The sequence below is a fragment of the Miniopterus schreibersii genome (assembly GCF_964146895.1).
Source record: "Miniopterus schreibersii genome assembly, chromosome: 1".
NCBI classification, from domain to species: Eukaryota; Metazoa; Chordata; class Mammalia; order Chiroptera; family Miniopteridae; genus Miniopterus; species Miniopterus schreibersii.
The window spans coordinates 81,237,124-81,258,449 of record NC_138101.1 but is presented as its reverse complement, the minus strand read 5'-3'; the positions used below and the strand labels follow the sequence as shown (position 1 = coordinate 81,258,449).

At 45.4% G+C, this 21,326-nt stretch overlaps 1 protein-coding gene across 13 annotated transcripts in view; it reads left to right on the top strand.

Moving 5' to 3' along the window:
- KIAA1217 overlaps nucleotides 1–17,496 on the top strand; it is a 695,304-nt gene extending 677,808 nt beyond the window's left edge. For 8 of the 13 annotated variants that reach the window (XM_081128701.1, XM_081128703.1, XM_081128699.1 and 5 more), the window contains 8 exons: nucleotides 276–459; nucleotides 4,139–4,299; nucleotides 5,042–5,206; nucleotides 8,372–8,491; nucleotides 12,349–12,426; nucleotides 12,539–14,137; nucleotides 14,661–14,783; nucleotides 15,460–17,496. In XM_081128701.1, the coding sequence (XP_080984827.1) occupies nucleotides 276–459; nucleotides 4,139–4,299; nucleotides 5,042–5,206; nucleotides 8,372–8,491; nucleotides 12,349–12,426; nucleotides 12,539–14,137; nucleotides 14,661–14,783; nucleotides 15,460–15,954 (2,925 nt within the window). In that variant the 3' untranslated portion in view covers nucleotides 15,955–17,496. The other 5 variants (XM_081128698.1, XM_081128700.1, XM_081128695.1 and 2 more) reach the window with 4 other exon arrangements.
- Nucleotides 17,497–21,326: the final 3,830 nt, after the last annotated feature.

Genomic DNA, 21,326 nt, shown 5'->3' with positions numbered 1-21,326 from the left:
CAGCATTTAATGAATGAATTTGATTTCTGAGCTTGCTTCTCCATGAATGAGTGTCATGAGCTTAAATGCAGCCTATTTAGCTATAAAAGATGCAGCAGACAGCACAAGGGTCAGGTATGTCTGATGTGCCAGGTGTCCCTAGGCTCAGAACCCAGAGCATTATTTTACCAACACTTTAACTGTGTTACACCTCCTCCTTCCCAACAGGAAATCTCTAAACAATTAATTAGCTTTTCCCTCTGGTTTTTAAAACTTCAACTGCTGTTTTCCTTCAGAAAGCAGAAAGGAAATGGGAAGAGAAAAGACAAAATCTGGACCACTATAATGGGAAAGAGTTTGAGAAGCTCCTAGAGGAAGCTCAGGCCAATATCATGAAGTCAATTCCAAACCTGGAGATGCCCCCAGCCTCTGGCCCACAGTCAAAGGGCGATGCTCCCATGGACAAGCTGGAACTTTCAGGTAAAGTAAGGACGGAGCTGTGTACCTGACTGCCCTCGGGTCAGTGTGGAGCCACCCACTTAAGCATGTGCTGGCCAAACTTGTGAAATTGAAAAATTGAGAGAACAAATCACTCAGGTGACCCTGGAGCCTCACCACTGCTTTCAAACTATAACCATAGTAGGAAACTGGTCTATATTAGGATACTAGAACAATGCCCAATAAGGAATATTTTAGATTTCCCAGCTTCTGCATTTCCTGTGAATTTATGACACTTCACAGCACCAGCTGGGAGAATATGAGGCCTGCATTTAAAGTAAGAGCTTTTCATATGCTGCGGAAAGAAAATGCCAGCTTTTATGAGCTCCCAGGGGGAGAGTAGGTTATAAGATGAAATCGGATTTTTTACATCAAAATTATTAAGTTGTATATTTAACCAACTAAACCTTGAAAGCTGAGCATCAATATGTCAGTAGTAATATAAAATAACTTTTTTAAAAACTCAGCCTAATAAGTCTCTACCCAATTACAAACCTTGTGCTTTATTTTGATATTAAAATTATATGACATCATGCTCTGGCTGGTGTAGCTCAGTTGGTTGGAGCATCATCCTGGGCACCAAAAGGTTGAAGGTTTGATCCCCAGTCAGGGCGAGTACGGGAGGCAACTGATCGATGTTTCTCTCTCATATCAATGTTTCCCTCCCTCTCTCTTTCTCTGTCTCCCTTCCTTTCTCTGTCTCTCAAAAAAATCAGTAAAAACATATCCTCAGGTAAGGGTTAAAAAAAATTATGTCACATCTTTGTTTACTTGTGGCCCAATGAGTCTCAGAGTCCCATCTAATGAGGCCGCGTCCAGCAACTAAAATTAATTTGAAAAGGAGTCTACGTCTTGACTCGCATGTCAAGGAACACGAATGTGGATGCCATTTGTAACCACAGTGTAGCCGCTGTAATACTCTCCAGGCCTGCAATCCACAAAACTGCTGAAACTCCACTCACTGAAACTCTCCCCCTCAGTCTGTGCTAAGAGGTGTCTTTCACCCCCTGTCCTACCTGCCAGCTGTGTGAGGCCTGTCTAGGCCCCCGGAGGGTCAGGCACCAAGACCCGGAGGAGAGGCCCTGGGGGGGGGGGGGGCAGCTCTGCTCTCATGATGGCTTTTCTCCCAAAGTTCCCATGGAGAATTTCTAATGGATAAAATGACCTACCTCATTGCATCTCTCTCTTTCCTAATTCAGCTTCCCCCGTTATTAATTTTTGTCATAGAGTATCCTTTGATGTTTCAGAATTACAAATAAGTTATAAATTTAGAATGAGCTGTCAGAGAGGAGGGGGGAAAGGGGCGACTGGATAAAAGAAGGTGAAGGGATTAGACAAAGAACATAGGTGCATAACCCATGGACACGGACAACAGGGTGGTGATGGCCAGAGGGAAGTGGGGGCAGGGGCTGGGAGGAGGTGGGCAAAGGGGGGGATAATGGGGACACTGTAATAGTGTCAACAATAAAAATAAAATTAAAAAAAGTAAAAAAATTATAAATTTAGAATAATAAATAAATTACAATGGTTCCTTTTCCCAATTGTACAACAAAAGTAATAACAAACATTTTGTTAACCTCATTTGGAATTTTTATTCTTTAAAATTTTTTTAAAAGTTTGCATAAATTATATTTTAAATTACTCCCCAAAGTATTTTTACTCAGTTACTATGTTCATATGTTGGGGTTTTTTCTTTCTTTTCTTTTTTCTTTTTTTAGATATGTCTTTATTGATTTCAGAGAGAGGGAGGGAGAGGGAGAGGGAGAGGGAGAGAAGGGAGAGGGAGAGAAGGGAGAGGGAGAGGGAGAAATATCAATGATGAGAGAGAGCCATTGATCGGCTGCCTCCTGCACACCCTGACCCGGGCATGTGTCCTGACTGGGAATTGAACCTCGATCTCCTGGATCATAGGTCAATGCTCAGCTGCTAAGCCATGCCAGCTGGGTGTTTTCTTTCTTTTTTAACACCTGGCCTGGTTTCTCGTCAGAAAGAATACACTAACAGGCCACTAGAAATGTGTAAGTGCATCATCTATTCTCTATAAACTTTGATTTCTATTATTTTTATTTATTTTTCATGGATGTTACTGTTTTTACTTTTGTCTACTAATGAGGTAAAATTCTAAGCTTGGGGTTTTAAAACATTATTTGTATTTCCTTTTGTGTGAATTGTCTGACTACCAGGGAAGGATAGATAGCTCCTAAAATCATTAATGGAAAATTTGGGGGATTGTAGTCTCAGTCAGTGTTAAAGCAAAAGTATTCACAAAGACCAATGTTAAAAAAACCATCAAGGACGACTTTATTCAAGACTGTTACAAAAGAGGAGAGAAACTGACTCAGCTCTGAATGCAGCATATGGAGGGTAGGGGATTCCTGGGAAAGGCAGGCCAAGGACTTAGATATCAGGCTAGGGAATGAAGAACTTATCAGATATCTAGAATGGGGAAGTGTTGCTAAACTGGATTCTTTGCTGAAACTTGGCTCAGCAGATCAAGGTCAAGGCCTAGTGAGAAGAGAACTGAGAAGGTCAGCCTGTGTTGGTCCCTAGAGGGACCTGAAGTGGAGGTGACCATCCGGAGGCCAGGCTGCTGGTGCAGGAAGCAGCTTAGGGCCCAGTGCTCCTGGAGCCCCGTAACCCAGCACCCTTTTGCATGAGACAGGAACTGTTCATGGATAATCGCTGGCATGTCACCCTGATGATCTTCCCAAGTCTGTCACTTTAAATGGGAACGCCTCAAGCATCTACCAAGAACTCTGTCTCTCTGCTCAGAAAAGACAAACACTCCAGTCCCTAGAGCTGGGGAAAGCCCAGCTGCAGGAGCTGACCCTGAATTTCTGGTTCTACAACTTCAGTGAGCTGTTGGGTTGAGTTTGTAAAGGGCTGAGGTAGGAAGGTTGGTAAAGGGCAGCAATGAGGCTCGTTGAGTTTTGATTAAGAAATGCCTTTTTCTGAGCATTTTCCTGGGGAAAGCTGAGGAGATACCTTCATTGCCTACTCTATGGTGTCAGTACTAATTTATAATTCTCTATTTACCGCATTTGCTGTCTCCTTTCCTTAGCAGAGAGCCTTTTCCAAGCCCATGACCAAAAAACCCACTTTTTCCCTGATTTTGTTCTCTGTTCCCATTTGCTTCCCAATTTCTCTCTGGCTGTCCCTTGGCCATATTCTACTGTAACAGGCCCCTGTACGAATCCCTCCTCCGAAGGCTGTTTTGAGAGTGGGGAGTGAGGGTTTGGATGCCATGCAGTGGGCTCTGCATTTGCTGTTAGGTCTGATCTCTCGTCTCTCCAAGTAGCACTCTGCTTTTTTGTTTAATAATGACCCTAATACTTGCATAACATTTATTATAAGCCAATAAACACTGTGCTTTTTGTATATTAAGTCATTTCATTCTCACGGCACCCCAGTGGAGAGTATATTGTTATGATACTCGTTTAACAGATGAGAAAACCAAGTCAGAGAGAGGTGAATTAACTTGTGAAAGGCCTTTCTGGCATTTCAAGCCAGTTATTCTGCAGGGTTTATACTATTAGTTTTTGCACTATAGAGAGAATAAAGAAAATTTTACATCAGAATGAATCAAGTGTATAGAAATGCACTGGGCTTTCTGGGCGTCATCTTGAAAGGAATGATTGTGCAGTGGCTCACTGTTTTCCAGAAGACTCTTCAAACTCAGAACAGGACTTGGACAAGCTGGGGGGCAAGTCCCCACCCCCTCCTCCCCCGCCCCCAAGACGGAGCTACCTGCCGGGATCAGGGCTCACCACCACCAGGTCCGGCGACGTGGTCTACACCAGCAGGAAGGAGACCACCACTAAGGTCAGATGGGTTAGGCCCTGGTGAACGGGTCCCTGGGTTCAGATGACACCCTTAGACAGGGTCATCTCTGTCCTCACTTAGAACATAGAAAGTAGTGAGGCAGAGAGGAGAAGCGGAGCATCAGATAAACTAGATGGGCAGAAAGTACCACCATGGAAACCGTCAGCCAGTGCTGCCGCCCTAGACACAGCACCACAAGTTTTATCCTTACTCGACTTTTAGCTGCATTTACGTGAAATGCAAACCACAAGCTACTTCCCAGCAGGTCATCGTGAGACTGAAAATCAGTGTAGCAGAGGGAAGCAAAGGGAAGACCGCCTGACAAAGGTAACTGAGACTAGCTACCACGGTTGTGGGCGTCCATACAGAAAGATGCTTACTGAGCTTTAGCTTGCACGTAATTTGGCATGTTTTGTCTTCTATAGTCAGTGTAAAATTCAAGTTTCAAGGAGAGGTAGTATGCAAGGGCCTTTCTTAAAGGCAGTGAAGGTTGAGGAATTAGTTTTATTGTAACCATTCAGTCCCTTCACCAAAATGGTAGCTTGCATAAACCAAAACCCGAACTAAATGCAGGTGGACAGAATATTCCTTCAGCTCAGTTTGAAGAGATAGGAAGGCAGTTTACTAGGCAGTAAGAGAACATTAGGCAATAAGAGAACATAAGTTCTTCCAGTGATTGCTTCCTCTCTTTGCCAGCGCCTGGGGGTGTTTAGCCAATATCTGTGGTTTGAATCTCCCATAGGCTAGCAGTGAAGATGCTGGACCCAGCCCGCAGGCCAGAGCCACAAAATGCCCAACAGAGGAGCCTGCTTCAGCCTGGACCCCATCCCCACCACCAGTCACTACCTGCTCCTCCAAGGATGAAGAGGAGGAAGAAGAGGGAGACAAAATCATGGCAGAGCTCCAGGTATGTGGATGCGGTGACCGACCGCGGCTCCTTGCCGTCCCATCAGGGACTCTCCGACTACGTCTCGCACAGACGCATTGGCTAGAGAAGGCTGGCAAAGAGCCCCGAGCCCTGTAAACATCTCCTGGCCTTGGCCTTGGCCTTGGCCTTCACTGGGCTCTCGGGGCACCTTTAGGGTGTGTGTAGGGAATGAGCGTTTCACAAAACAACTCAGGAAGTTCACACAAAAAATCAACTGCAAGCTTTCCTAGCTCTGGCTGGTAGAATTTACTTTTCTTTCTTTTTGTGTTAATAGTCTCTGCTTCGTTTCAAAAACAATTAAAAGGAAATCAGAAACACTGGCCATTCTCTTTTCTTAGTAAGGACTGATGAAATCCCACTTCAAGCGGGGTCCTGTTATTTGGCTTCAATATTTAGAATGACGGAACTTGAGTCATGTGGCCTCCTTTACTCCATACCAGGCTCCCATTCAGTGTCAATTTCATCTTTTCAGATATTCCGAAAAGCTGAATAGTCTTATTTCCCATTTTCCTTGCCTATCTAAGAAATTATTGTTTATTTTTATATTTTTATTTTTAACTAATTGCCACAGTCCACTCAAAGGATTAAGGATAGGGTGCAGGGACTATACCCAAAACCGATCCCACATTCAAATCGTGGATGTGAATCTGCCCTGGATATACATTCTAAGAACTTGACTAATCAAAGACATATGCACAATTCTTAGACCAAAGTCTGTTCATAGAGTATTTTCATTTTGACCCATGCTTATTATACAATTTTTTTTTTTTGCCCTTCAGATGGTAAGACTACAACTTTCTTAGGGCTCCAAAACATGTTACCTTTTCACCATGGTTTTGTGCAGGCCCAAGGATCTGCATCCTGCATTTGGAATGGGCAGAGCTTTCAAACCGTGTCATTTCCACTGCTGCTGTCCTATTCTGCTTTCCATGGTAATGCCTGCCAAAGAGGAGCTGCTTGGATTTTATAGGGAACATGGCACTGCTGGTTGATGTTTACATGCATGAGCCTTTTAAGCCTCACTAAAACTGGGACATCCCCTCCACCAATCAAATTATTTACAGGTTTTTAGAATGGCTGGAGAATTTCTTTCATAGGAATCACAGATTTATAAAGTTAGGGACTCATGAATCAGTGGAGAGCATGGAGGCATCCATCACTCAGTTATCCAATGAGGACCCCCTGGCTATTGACACTGGCATGTCAAGGCTACTTATTGCTGGGATTGGTGCATGTCCTGAAATGTATATGCAGATTCTGGGGCTGATCATTGTAGCATCTGTCCCCAAATTAGGGTGTGAATTGATCATGGCCCAGTTTGGTTCAAACGGATGACGGAGCACTAGATAATTTTAAATCTGTGCAAGGTGAACAATTACTAATAAGCAAAGAAGCGGAGACTTTTATTCTTGTGAATAATCCTGCACTAGCCTCCTAAGAAAAGTAATTTATTTGTTCTAGCCACTTAGAGTTCATCACTGAGAATATTTCCCTCCATTGAAGCCTGAGTATCTTTGATGCTTTCTTTAACTGAAAGCTTTACAAAAGCAGTGTATCTGGCTTCTTGTTTTATTATTGGTGGATAGGTAATAGTGGTAAATGAAGTGCTGTAACCCTAATGTGACCAAACCCCATTAGCCATCCTGCTGGAGTAGGGACCCAACCTGCTACGTCAGAAAGTTGGCCAATGTCTCTAGTTAGCCCCCAACCCCAAGGAAGGACAAAGAAACAGCCTCAGCCCCTTGAGTGTAATTGTGGAACAGCTTTCCTGCTCCCTGTCAACAGGCATCATCAGGAGCCACAGGCTCCAAGTCCAGGGTCTAACAGCCCAGCAGAGATGGGAGTGGTCTTAGTGAGAGGAGCCCCGGGCATCTTGGGGTGCCTGGAACAGGGAGCCAGCAGAGAGTGCAAAGGCAGGCTGGGGAAAGTCCCAGGCATCAGCTCCATTCTTATTTTAGGACCAGTGCTGAAAAGTTCACTTGGGGAGGGCATGGGTTATTCTTTCTGCCTACAGTTATTTCCAGATGACAATACTCGACATTAAGGAAATACGAAAGAATTATTTGAGATGATTCATTTAAATACTTAATTTTTAATCCTGGCTGCACATTAGAATCTTGCTTACATAGGGAGTTTTTATTTTTTAAAGTCCTACAGCCCAGAGATTCTGATTTAATTATTCTCTGGGTGAGCCCTGGATAATAGTATTTTTTAAAACCAGGTGATATGTTGAAAACCTCTGATTTCAAGAAACTTGGGTTCTTAGGTTGCCGTCTCTCCGGCTCTTACTGTCATACTGTCGATCCCTGGTCCCCTGTGGACATAGCCTGTGCTTTCGCTCTGGGAACTGGCCATCCTGGCTCCGCGCTCACAGGGGTTGCGGTGGCTCCTGTAACTGTGACGGTTTTAAGAGACAAGCCTGGGGCTCAGGCAGCTCCAAGGCCACTCGGAACCACATGTTCCTAAAGAGCATCACTTTATTCTAAATGAGCCTCAGAACACCTCAGAGCGCGGAGAGCACAACATACAACAGTGTGTGCAAAACTGAGGCATCCTCTTCACAAACTAAGGAATATGCACCTTTCAAGGTTTCCTAGAAAATCTGTCATTATTTCAAACAATGAATTGGTAAGGATTACTTTTATTTTAAGGTTTAAAGGTTTCTACTATCTTGTCACCTTTTCCTATAGCTTCAATAAAAAAAAAAAAATTGAGTCTGGTAAAAAAAATAATAAGAAAAAAGAAAGAAAAGGTGGTTTCTTGTTTTGTTTTAATTCATTTACATATTAAATGTTTTTGAAACGTCAAAACAAGAAGCCCTACTAAGCACAAACCAAGTTCACCCTGGACAGGAAGAAAGGGCGTTCGTTTCATTTCAAGGGCTGTGTCCTTTTATCTTGGTGTGGCCCAGAAATCGGGACGCCTTTGCTCCAGGCACCCCCCCCCCCGCCCCCCACCTTTTCGGACCTGAGGCCAGAAGGGGAGCAGGTTTTCCAGGCGCTGCCTCCATGGCTCTGGTGTGACCCGCAGGCAGGGCCGGGGCGGGGATCTCCAGGCCTCTGGATTGATTCCCTGCCTGCCTGCCTCTTCCTTCCTCCTCGCTACCCTTGGCATCCTGTTAACCTCAGTATTTTAATTCCATAGGCATTCCAGAAGTGTTCCTTTATGGATGTAAATTCAAACAGTCATGCTGAGCAGTCCCGGGCTGACAGTCACGTTAAAGACACTAGGCCGGGGGCCACAGTCTCACCCAAGGAGAAGAAGGTAACGTGGCAATTACACGCTTGCCACGCGGTCGGACAGCCCTTCTTTCCTTGCTCTGACACTAACCGCTCCTGCGCCTGTCCTGTGCCCTCTCCTTTTTCTCTCGCCTTTAAAAAACGAATGGAGACACAGCTTTGAGTTTAGCTCAGAGATAACTGGCTGAGGTTTTCTGAGCAGACATATCATTCCTGTGCACAGCATACAACAGTATGTGCAAAACTAAGGCATTATCTTCACAAACTAAAGAATATACACCTTTCCAGATTTTCTAGAATGACTCTTACCAGAAAGAGAGAGAGAGAGGGAGGGAGGGAGGGAGGGAGGGAGGGAGGGAGGGAAGGAAGGAAGGAAGGAAGGAAGGAAGGAAGGAAGGAAGGAAGGAAGGAAGGAAGGAAGGAAGGAAGGAAGGAAGGGGCATCCAAATATGTAGCACCTTTTCTAATTTTTAACATGTCTCCTGGACCAAAACATCTGTATTAAAAATAGGTGAAAGCTGTAGATTCCAGGAAGAAAGCGTAGGGCAGAGCTGCACACCTGCCCCATCCACAGGTGGATCCTCATGGAAACCCACATGCATGTGTCTGCACATATGTTTAAAGATGCCAAACAGAATTTTCTTAGGTATTACCAGTTCTCAAAGTATACCTTCCAGAAGAATAAGTTCAGTATAGTTTTAGTGCTAATATGCTTTGTGGCATTCGAGTGGCTTCAGAACAGATGTCCGGGCTCTGGAACCAAGTGCACTGTCATTACTTGTGTACTTTAGGGGAAGGACATGACCCTGAATGTTTGAACTTCAATGTTAAATTAGACCTAAAGCTTTTATTTTTTTGATATGGAGCCATCTTATTTGAATGAAGCCAACTGTCTAAATTTCAGGATAGAAAGCATGTCATGACCAACTCAAGTCCTAACATTTTCTGCCAGAAGTTATATTTCAGAATTCAGAGTTTCTAGCTGCCTTCAGATGAAGTCAAACACGTCTGCTAGCCCATTGCTACTCCAAGTAGGCACCTCAGTCCATGTATATGTACGCTCAGTGAGGGAGTTAAAGGATCACAAAACCTGGAAGCTGTTCTAATACAACCCTTCAAGAGAAGCAGCTCCCAGCCAGGAGGTCATGCCAAGGAGGCCGACCTGCTCCTCCCTGGCTCACAGCCACCAGAGAGTACTGTGTAAAGTGAGTCTGCCACATGAAGCATTAACCAGGCGACCTGGGATCTCTTGGCACACCACGGGAGATTATGAGATTGTTGTTCACAAATCTTTCTCATGAAGAAAACCTCCTACTAATTTGGATTGAATCCATGACATCACATTGGAAATATATTGCTTTTTCAGTCTCTGGAATTTCCTATGTGGCCTTATTAAAACCAGATCATGGGAGGCCCTAGCACATTTGAGTTACACAGCATATTTGGGCCAGTGTGACTATTTTTGTCTAAAACACTGGGAACTGGGAACTTCTTGAAGATTCCTCTGGCGATAATTATTGTCTCATTGTAGAATTTTGCTAATTGGCTCAAAAGTTGCATGAGATGTTTTGCCCAGCGATTAGAAATCCACATCTATCTGGTCAATCTCTTTTATCTCAGTCAAGGGTCCATCGGATAATAGCAAGCAGGTCTGTATTGAGTGCCCGACACTGGGTTTAATCACAGGTGCTTGTTCTGGATAATTATACTCAGTAGGTTGATCTACTCCATAATATCTGTATCAGACCTATATTTGAGTATTATATGCAATATGTCTCCAAATTGGTGTCATTATTAACCTCCTCCTGGACTATTCATCTCTTTTCTATACTTCAAATGTTTTCTTAAAATGGTGCTCCTGTCATCATGAAGCATTGGCCTAGTACTTGGCTTTTATTCAGTTTTCCTATAACTGTGTCTCTAATTTTGGTTTATTGCCCGTATGTGTATTGAGCCTGCCTCACCATGGTCTGAACAATCCAAACCTCAGGGCCCATAAAGAGATATTAATGAGGCTTAATTCCCTTTCATGCAGTCTTGACTGTCTAAGAAATCATTGTGAGATACATGACATTTGTGACCAAGTTACTCTGAATAAAGTTAATGCACTTGCTTTGATACATCCATTCCTTTTTCTAGCCCAGTGATAAAAATGGTAGGTCCTGTGAAACCTAAACTTGACATTTGATCTTTGTGACCTTTCATTGGAGTATTCCTGCTACTAGCCCTGTCTCACATGTGGCATTCCAGATATTTAATGATGGCTATGACACGGGCCCCGACCAATCAGAACAGATGGCAGGCCCACCCTCAGCACAGGGGGCCGGCAGGACATCAGCTGGGCAGGCGTCTTCCTTACATCACATGCCGGTTCCTTCCTTGATTCCAGGGTCAATTCTTACTCAGGTCCTCACATCTGACTTCATAATTAGAATGGAAACCTTAGGCCCAAACCTCATTTCTTTTTCTTCTTAAAATCTTTTACTTGGTGTGTTAGTTGGTTGATCATCTAAATGGAAAATCCCACAAAAGATATTATGTTGTTCGACTGCACCGGCTGAATCATCCGTTGCACCTGTTTGGGGGCCTCATGGGGGTGAGGGGAAGTGAAACTGGCTGACGCACCTGGTACCTTGTGAGACCCTTCCGTGTAGTTAATAGCGACTCTGTTGTTTGTGTGTTTTTCCTTAAATGTGGATGAACATTCTTTCCATTTTTAACCAGCGTGGTAGGGTGCTCTGGGTTGACTTTGGCGGGGCCTGGGTTATTGTGCTTTGTTACGTTGGCGTTGCTATAACCAAACCTCCTTCTTGGGATTGTGTCCCATCCTGCTAAATTCACCTCTTCCTCTTGGGCTTCTGCAGCTAGAAGAAAGGACAGCAGTGCCCTGGAAATGACAGGGCATGGCTAGTGTTAGTGTTGTGACAGGTCCCCCAGCTACTGGTAAAGCTATGCAGGAAAGGGCGTGCTTCCCTGGGGAGCCCTCTCCACCCCTGGTCCTGCCTGCTGGGCTCTCATATTCTGAATCTCGGTGAAAGCCTCGGAAATGCATCTTTGCTCTGCGTCAGAGAATACAGAGAATAAAATCTTAATCGTGATGTTCCAGTTGCCATTCTAACCTCAGATATCTGTTTTGTAAATGTTTAGATGATATTTTAGCAGCATTATCACACTGAATTTGGATTTGATCTTCTTGGTGTGATTAGTTTGAAGGGTATTTGACACTTTCCTTGGCAAGTGCAAGTACAAACTGCGAGTACTTTTCAATCTGTCATTTGAAAAAGAATGTTTTTTTAATCTCAAAGTACCACACCCAACCAATACAGATGTCCTTGTAGGACGCTTTCCATAAACGAAACTGAAGGACTGAAATAACTAGCTGGAAAAAATCTCCCGGTCTAGTGCCTCCGTTTATAAGCAAGAACACTGAGGCCCAGAAAAGTGGAATGACTTGCCTAAAGTCACACAGTTAAGTGGCAGATCTGGATTAGAATCGAAATCTCCTGCCTGCTGATGTATTGTGCTTTTACAATGCCACACCATTCTGGTTTCAGCTCTGTTAAGCTCACTATCAGATGTTGAAAAGAGGACATGTTCATACAGAATCAGTCCCTTTAACCTCTTAATTGCTCCCCCACCAAATTTGAAATTCTTGAAATATTTCGCTAATTGAGATTTTCATCTTGTGCAAACACAGGGCATTTTTGGAAGTTGGCGAACAAAACAGCCCAAGGTAAACAGAGCTATAGGCTTTGGACTGGTGTGTAACAAATGTGGTTGGCCCGCATGCTTTGGAAGTGTAATTAAAGGAACAATTTAGCTATAGTCCACTTTGGGGGGATGTGGTTTTGTGGAGTAACATGTCCTACACTGTTCTACCAGAATTTGGAATTTTTCCATGAAGACGTACGGAAATCTGATGTTGAATATGAAAGTGGCCCCCAAATGGAATCCCAAAAGGTGAGTTCACCAGATCTGTGTTCCAGGTGATACCATGCAGATTAATTAGCTTCCTTTGCAGACCCAGGTCTGATTAATGTGTGTCGTTTCCTTCCTCCTCTCTCCCTCTCAGGTCACCACAGGTGCTCTTACACATAGTGACCATCCTAAGTGGGAAAGAGGAATGGAGACTAGTATTTCTGATGCATCAAGAACATCAGAATATAAAATTGACATCTTAATGAAGGAAAACTCTGTATCCAATAAGAGTTCACTTAGAGACAGTAGAAACTATTCCCAGAAAAGTGTGTCTAAGGTCAATTCCAGTTTCCCTGGCACTAGTTCCTTAGAAGATGAAATAAGCAAAGGGCCTCCAGTCTCAGGACTGCAGGACCCTCTATCGGACACCGAGAATCAGAAGATGAATTATGGAAAGACAACAGAGATGAGTCAGCAAGATCAAGAAAATACCGATAGGTGTCACCTACTGTCTCCCACTAGATCAACTGAAATGAGTATTTGTGATGTCAAAACTCAAGATCAAGGGGTTCCTGTGACAGAGTTTGGCCAAGTTGTGCTAAGACCCAAGGGCGCTTGGCCTGCTAATAACACGAAGCCTAATGAGGACAGAGAATCCACCCCAAGTTCCCCCACTGAAGAAAGCGCACCCCCAGACAACATCGCCTTCATGATCACCAGGACCGCGGTGCAGGTCCTCTCCAGCGGGGAGGTGCGCGACATCGTGAGCAGAAAGGGAGAGGAGGTGCAGACGGTGAACATTGACGCCAGGAAGGAGAAGCCTTCCCAGCCGGAGGGGACTGAGCACGAGGAGCCGGTCGTGTGCCTGGACAAGAAACCGGTCATCATCATTTTCGACGAACCCATGGACATCCGGTCGGCCTATAAGAGACTCTCAACCATATTTGAGGAGTGCGACGAGGAACTGGAGAGAATGCTGACGGAGGGGAAGATAGAGGAGGAAGACGAGGAGGAGAGCGGCGACGCGGGGGCCCAGGGGCACGCCTCGCAGAAGGTGCTCAGGGCTGCGCCGCGCAGCCCCGGGCCAGGCCCGCAGGCTGGGAGGCCCCTGCCGCCGCACCTCCTCTCCGGCGACACCAGGGCACCGGGACAGGAAAGGAGTCAGGCCGAGCCCACCGCCTGCGGCCAAGCACACTCTCCAAGTTCAGAAAGCAAGTGCGACGGGCCGTGCGACCAGTCGGAAAGCCCCAAGAAGAAGTTCAAGTTCAAATTCCCTAAGAAGCAGCTGGCCGCCCTCACCCAGGCCATCCGCACGGGAACCAAAACGGGCAAGAAGACCCTGCAGGTGGTGGTCTACGAGGAGGAAGAGGAGGACGGGGCGCTGAAGCAGCACAGGGAAGCCGGCCGGTTCGAAATCACCCGGCCTCAGCCCGAGGACACCCTCCCCGGCAGGCTCCGGAGGCGAGAGCCGCCCGGCCTGGACAGCACATCTCCCGCCTCCAGAACGGATGAAATTCGGAATAACACCTACAGAACGCTCGACAGCCTGGAGCAGACCATCAAACAGCTGGAAAACACAATCAGTGAAATGAGCCCCAAAGCCCTAGTTGAGACCACATGTTCCTCCAACAGAGATTCTGTTGCAAGCTCATGCCACGTAGCCCGGGAGGCCTCTCCCCAATCCTTGCTAGTTCTGGAAGAAGTTCCCACTGCCCTAGAGCCCCCCTCATCAATACCTTCAGCTTCACGTAAGGTATCTTGGTCTGATGGAAAATTAAAAGACCCAGCTGCTTTCTTAAATCTGCCATAATCACCATTAGCAAAAGGTGTCTTGTGATTTACTTGCTTCCTTTCAGGTGGCTCTTTTTTTTTTTTTTTTTTTGTCTCTTGGCCTTGATACTTTTTTCTCTCACACTTTCTCCTTCCCTTCAAAACAACAACAACTGGGTGTCTAACAGCTAATTGATTCTGTTTTTACCCCTGTTGCTGATTGGTGTTGGGTAAATGCAAGGATGCTGGGTCATCCATTTGCCGTTGAAATGATTGCTCTGATACTCACATTAAAATCCGTTTGATCAGTAGTGGAGCAGTTTATTCTGTCTGATTCTTGGAATTAACCCCAGTGGTGTCCTCTGATGTCCGTGTCCTAGATCTGTTCTGCATGTAGGGCTGTGGCTTCTCATGTTGAGCTTCTCTGCACACAGCGGGGCGGCCTCAGTGATAACTCACTCATGCGATTCCCCTTCTCTCCCCCCTCCTGTTGTTCCCCCCCGCAGGCCTCCAGTGGGGCCCCACAGACGAGCAGGATGCCAGTCCCCATGAGCTCCAAGAACAGACCCGGCAGCCTGGACAAACCCGGCAAGCAGACCAAACTGCAGGATCCCCGACAATATCGTCAGGTAGTTTTACCTTAAACCCAATTTTGGATGGACACTCTTACAGTTGAGAAGCAAGTCACTGACTTAGTTCATACCAAACATTGCATTTCCTTTGTGACCTATGGTTTATGTAGATTTCCTGGATCTGGGGCATGAAGAAAGTCTAAAATCCTTTGTTGAACTTTTCACCACGCTTTTGCATGCTTGCAGTAAAACACCTTTTACTTTGTGAGTCCAAAGTTTAACCATTAACACAAGCTGCCACACCAGTTGGCTTTTCTTTGGTGAATGTAGTGGTTCCTCAGAACACCTTGAGAAATGAGCCAGATAAACCTGTGATTGAACTGTCCTGAAGGCACCCATACTAACATACATGTTGACCGCATCGCGTTAGAGGCACATTAACGCTCCGTGGCCATGCCCCACCCCGCCCTGGCAATCACCCAGATGCATGGCTGCCCAGCACCCAGAAATGGTCTTCCTTTTTTCCTGTTCCGCACATCCTCTGCTCTGTACTTTGGGGGTTTCTACCAGGTCCAGTACAGCACATCGAGACTTAGCTCAGGCCCTGAACTGGTTTGGTTTGGTTTGATGTCTTTTATTTAATTATTCTCAGAAGGGCTGTGTTGCCAGACCCTGTGGAATGATCGTGTTACCAGCTTTCTGACGAACTGTCTCCCACCGTCTTTATTTGCAGGCTAATGGAAGTGCTAAGAAAGCTGGTGGGGACTGTAAGCCTACTTTCCCCTCCTTACCTGCTTCTAAGATTCCAGCCCTTTCTCCCAGCTCTGGGAAAAGCGGTTCCCTGCCCTCTTCTAGCGGTGACAGCTCTAACTTCCCTAATCCAACTGCTTCTAAACCATCGGTTACTTCTAACCCTCTCAGCCCCCAAACAGGACGATCTGCTTCCTCTGCCTCCCTCATCCCCTCTGTCTCTAATGGCTCCTTAAAGTTTCAGAGCCCCACTCACACAGGTAAAGGTCACCATCTTTCATTCTCACTGCAGACTCCAAATGGCCGAGCAGCCCCTCCTGCCTGTCCCTCCTCCCCGCCCTCCCCCGCCTCCCCCATTTCACTGAATCAGGGTGCCAAGAGCATCAGGACCATCCATACTCCTAGCCTCACCAGCTACAAGGCACAGAATGGAAGTTCAAGCAAAGCCACCCCATCCGCAGCAAAGGAAACCTCTTAAAGGCCAGATCCAATTAGGCACAAGTTGGAGTTACATTTAAAAATTTTTTTAAAAAAATTCTGACAGTCTTTAACAACTGTTTTCACAAGAGAATGTAATATTGCTGTACTGTTTGAGGCTTAATGCTAAGTATGTGCTAAATACTGGATTAATAGATTTCAGTAAAGCTTGTTTTTTGCGTTTTTTTTTTTTTTTACTTTGTCGCTGTTGTAATTACATGATGTTAACTGTCTATATTCAACACCTGTTAAATGAAGTAAGCATGTGTTACAGAAAGAGAGTATGGCGAGAGAGAAGGGTGTGTGAGAGACAGGAAAAATGTATTCAGCATGTAAAACATGTATGATTCCAGAATTTTAGTATGTTTTGTATAAAAATATTTTTCATTACGGAGACTTAGACGTGAACAGAGAAATACGCAAGTGTGACTATACAAATTGTAAAACAGATAGTATAATATTTCCTTTTATTTTAGTGTTATTTAGCTTTATTACAGATTTCTATTTTTGTCAAAACTTCATGGTTCCTTTCAAGATCTTTTTTGCCAAAACATTTTGATACTATAGCATTGTACATTTGAAAGTAGTGTCTAGACAATAAGACAATGAACTTCTGCACAGACCAACCCAGGGGCAAATGTAGAAAGCAATTTATCAAACCAATTGCACTGCCACAAAAATTATGTATAATAATTTGCCAGCCCAAGCAAGCAAATTTTCTTTGCCTTTCTCTCTTTCTTCTTCTTCTTTTTTTTTTCTTTTGTTTTTTTTTTTATCATATTGGGATTCTCTAGTTGTTTTCTTTGCAGTATCTAACCCCTTCCTTTGTTTTCTGAGACCTGGCAACCCACACTATTACATTGTAGATTTTAAAGTGTACACTTCTGTACTGTTCTATAAACTGATAAACTTTTGTAAATATATAAATAGACATAAACATACTGTATGTGACAGCACATAGAGTAGTTTTCCCACACCAAAGTTAATTTTTATGCATGCTTTAAAAATATATATTGGGATGGGCAGAAATGGGACTATCCATACATTTTTAAAAAGCAACAAGTTTGCACAGCTGGAGTGTTTTTGTAAATAACTGTATTTGTATAACACAGTCATGTAATATACAGAACTATAAGCAGAGACTTTGCAAAACTAAATAAAGGGCTGCATGCTTACTATTTTTTGTACCTTGTTCCTATAGCGATGTCCTAGTCAAAGAACAAAATGTAACTATAACCAGGTTAAATGGTTGGGGCTTTGAGGGCATTGTAAATTACAGGTAACCAGCTACAAACTTGTATCCTGAAAGCTCTATTTCTCTGAAAACTCTGGGGTGACTCAGGATGAGTCCTCAATAAATTCACTGCAAGTGCGGTGCCTTCCCATGGGACCTGCTGACTGTTCTCTGTGGCTCATCAGGGTTTGGCTAACAGAAAGCAAACCTGGGCACAGGGTCTCCACCCTCGTTTACCAGAGGGGCTCTTCCTACCTTCTCTTTCCTGTTCCAATTCCAGTAGAAGTAAAGCAGAAATAAAATGTCTCTATCACTAGGACTTTTTTTTTTTTTTTTTTTTTTTGAGTTCTCAATTTAAAAAAAAAATTATTGGTCTAAAGGGAAATATGCCAACATTACACTTCATTTTCCTTTAAAAAATAGGGGTAAAGTTTAGTGAAAAGAATACCAAGATTGCGAATGGACTACAAGAACAATCTCAGGAACTCGCTTATCATTATTTTTTGCCTCCAAAATATTTAACTTGGTGGTTTCAAGTAAAGTGCAAATTTTCTTATTACCTTAGCACCCGGTTGCTGGTGTTTGCAACCTTTGGGCTCACTGAGCTGGCACGCCTTCACCAGAAATATTTTATCCTGTCTCTCCTCATTATAGTAATTATAATCACATGTTTTATGGAGCACTCGGGAAAGTTATCTTACACCCTTTAGGTATAAAAGGTTCCAACACTTCAATCACGTCCCATAATCGACTCAACAGCTACATATGTTAAAATAAAGGTAATAGCCAGCTGGCGCATGCCGGCTTACTTGCTCCTGTTTATGAACAGCTGAGGCTTCTTGGTAAGCAGCTAAACACCAGACTGTGGCTCATGCTTTCAGTGTCACTTCAGACTTCCCAGAGCTCTGGCAGGACATACTGGTGACGGTCCATTTCAGCCCGTGTACTGAAGGAAAGAGCAGGCCCACCAGGTGAGGGGAAGCTCAGCGTGGCCCCTGGCCGAGACCTGGCAGTGCTGCCTTCCTCCTCAGGGAACGAGGGGAAACCAAACCATCGCAGTGGAGGAGCCGAATCCGGGGCCCACGGTAACACTTAAAAAGGCACGTCGGTTCCTTTAACAGCTCAAGTGGGTGATATTAGATAGGATGAGCTGCTGGGGTTTTAGATTTTGTTAAAATACTATTAGCAGACTTTCACTACATTATCTTTTAAGCTCATCGTTCAACTAACAAATGATTATATCTGGAAAAGATTCTTAGAAATAAACCGTTAGGGCTTCTCAAACCCACTCAACAGACCGTAACCGTTGCTGTGCAACCTGTGGCTGTGCAACCTTGGGCATGACTCCGTTTTCTCACCAGTTTATGGAGAACCATAACGGAACCTCCCTCATAGGTTAAATGAGATGTATAGAAATTCCTAAGACAGAGCCTGACACATACCGAACACTCCGTAAAGGTTGGTTAGGACCGTTGTTGCCATTGTCACTGCTGCAATGGTGACGGACACTTCCTACACTTCAGAGGCCCTAGTGGGAGGGGGTGGCACAAACACTCGCAGGCAGAGGAGTCAGACGGGGAGATGGGTCCTGGAGGTGATGGCATGCGGCCCTTGCAGATGCGATACAGAATTTCAGTGTTGCAGCATTGAAGATGCTGTTTTTGTTTTAATGCTGCCTGTGAACTGGTACTTTCCAGAGTAAAACAAAGACTTACATAGACTTGGGGCAAATCCAAGGCTCTGGAACCACAGCTACAGAAGGGTGGTCCTTTCATGAGGTGGTGGTTTCAGGCTCGGGGGAAGGTGCACCCAAATCACCCCAAGCCAGACCCCTCTGGTGGTGAGGGGTGGAGCTGGTGCCCATCTGTGAGCCAGTGCCTGGGGCAAGACCCTTGACAAAAAGTAGATACTCCACTGGGCACTGAGAGTAGCTTTGGCTACTCTCCCCACTCCCCAGCCAGATTCATGACAAACCCAGGGGCTTCCGGCCGGCCTGCCCTGTCGTCGGGACAAGCTTCCTGCCTTCTCCATGGCTACCAGGAGTGTTCCGGAGGCAGTAGAGGAATGAAGACTGCTTCTCCTGAATATTCAAAAGGTAATTTTGCAAAAGTAACCAGATGACCTTGTCCTGGGAAATACACCACGGGCCACAGGCAGCCGTGCACACTCTGATCTACTCTCCTGAGGAGATAATGTCCGGAGGGAATAAAGTGATTACAAGAGCACTTTTGAGGAGAGAACCCCAGACCCGGTCAGGGCTCATGCCATCCAGCTCCAGAGCCACATTAAAGGCAAAGGTTCACCTTAATGACCTGGAGCAAGAGGGTCACCGAGAGTGGGCCCCACCCCTGAAATGGCTCCCTCTAGTGGCAACAATGCCTCCCTATTGCTACACACACTGCACATTTTTCAGTCCCCATCTAAGGCTTTACCTCTAAAGATTCCATATTAAACAAATGAGACCAAGTCCCGTTCCTATTGATGAAGGACAACAGGAACCGATCTTGCACCTTTACCAGCCAACATACCTCTGCAGGGGGTGGGAGCACAGAGGATCCCAAACGGAGTAGCAGCCCTGCGCTCTGGGGAAGGCGGCATTAGATCGGACCTAAGGTTAGATACAGACTAGAGACCTAAGTGAGATTCCTTGGGTTTATAAGGAAAGGAAAGTTCGTCTTTGACCTGTTCAGTCCCCTTTCTTGGGTCTTTCCCCCTTTCTGATTTTGTGCTCACTGGACTACACACACCTGTGCCTGAGTCTGGGGCCTCAGTGCCTCCTTCCTCCATGTCCCTGGTCTCCTCTCAGCCAGAAAAGGGCATTCCTGGCACAGAGCCTGCTCTTTCTGAAGCAGATGGGTCTGTCCACCTCCTGAACCACGAGAAGCGCCTCTTGCCCTGACATCAGCTCCAGTAAATCCAGCCAAGAGGTTGTGTTTTACTCACCAGAAAGAATTCACTCACCTAGAAATGAAGTCAGGGAAGGAAACGTTCAGGAATAAATGGACCATTGTGTGGTGATTGCAATCGACATTCTTTATTTCCACAGGTGAGCAGGCAGTGGAAGGGTCCTTGCCAGGTCTGACACACCTCACATGACCTGGACAAAGAATATCCTTTCACTCAGTGACCCCAGAGAAAGGGCATGACCTCTTTTTGCCCTCCTTTCCCTTCTGAATAAAATTCCTCAAAGGAGGTGCTCCCAGGGGAAAGCAGGCATTCCTGCCCTGTGGCATCCAGCTGCCCCCTGCCCTTGGTCTTAGCCCAAACCACCTGCCCCATCGTTCCCTTCTCTCAAGCCCAAGCCACAGGGATTCCCTCTGCCTCGAATATTCTCTCCAGGAAGCCTGGATCAGGATCCCTGCTATGAGCACCTTCTCTTTCTTAGTGCTTAGGGGAATCTGAAGTATGTAATAAGTTCAGGAATTAATATCTATACATACACCCAAGGGGCCCCTAGCAGAACCTGCTACAGATCATGAAGGACTATGCGCTTCTGCGGAGACACAGGTGGGTGGAGGGGACCTGGGGGCTCACACTGTTCCTACTGCTCATGCCATCCAGAACTGAACGATTAAGCAGACTCCCTTTAGATTCTGCAGGGTTTTAGCAACAACTGTTCACTTGCTGCCGCTTGGTGGTCATTTCTGGAATTTCCTCCAGGAGACTACTGGAAGCGCTGCTCTCCACTAAATCCCTCAACTTCCTTCATTTCCGTTGTGCGGAGGCTGTAAACTTGCACAGCCCGCCCGCGGCTGCGGCCCTGGATGGAAGCGTGAGGCAGGTGGCATTTTCCTCATCTCAAGGCTTGATTTCAGAATTACTGCCTCCCATCATTCCCATTTGGGGGAAAGTGATGATACACTAAGGCACTAAAAAATTAATGTTCCCTTCCAAGCACTTTAGGGCTATAGGAAGACGATAGCATTTACTCAGATGGCCACACATCCAGTGGCGGGATTCCAAATATCAGAGGGCAGAACTTCATGGGCTGAATGTTAATGTGACCCCCCCACCCCCCCATTCACATAATGAGGCCCTAATCCCTAATGTGATGGTATCTGGAGGTGGGGCCTGAAGCTCAGATGAGGTTGTGACAAGCAGGCCCTCGTGATGAGATTAATGCCCTCATAAGAGGGATG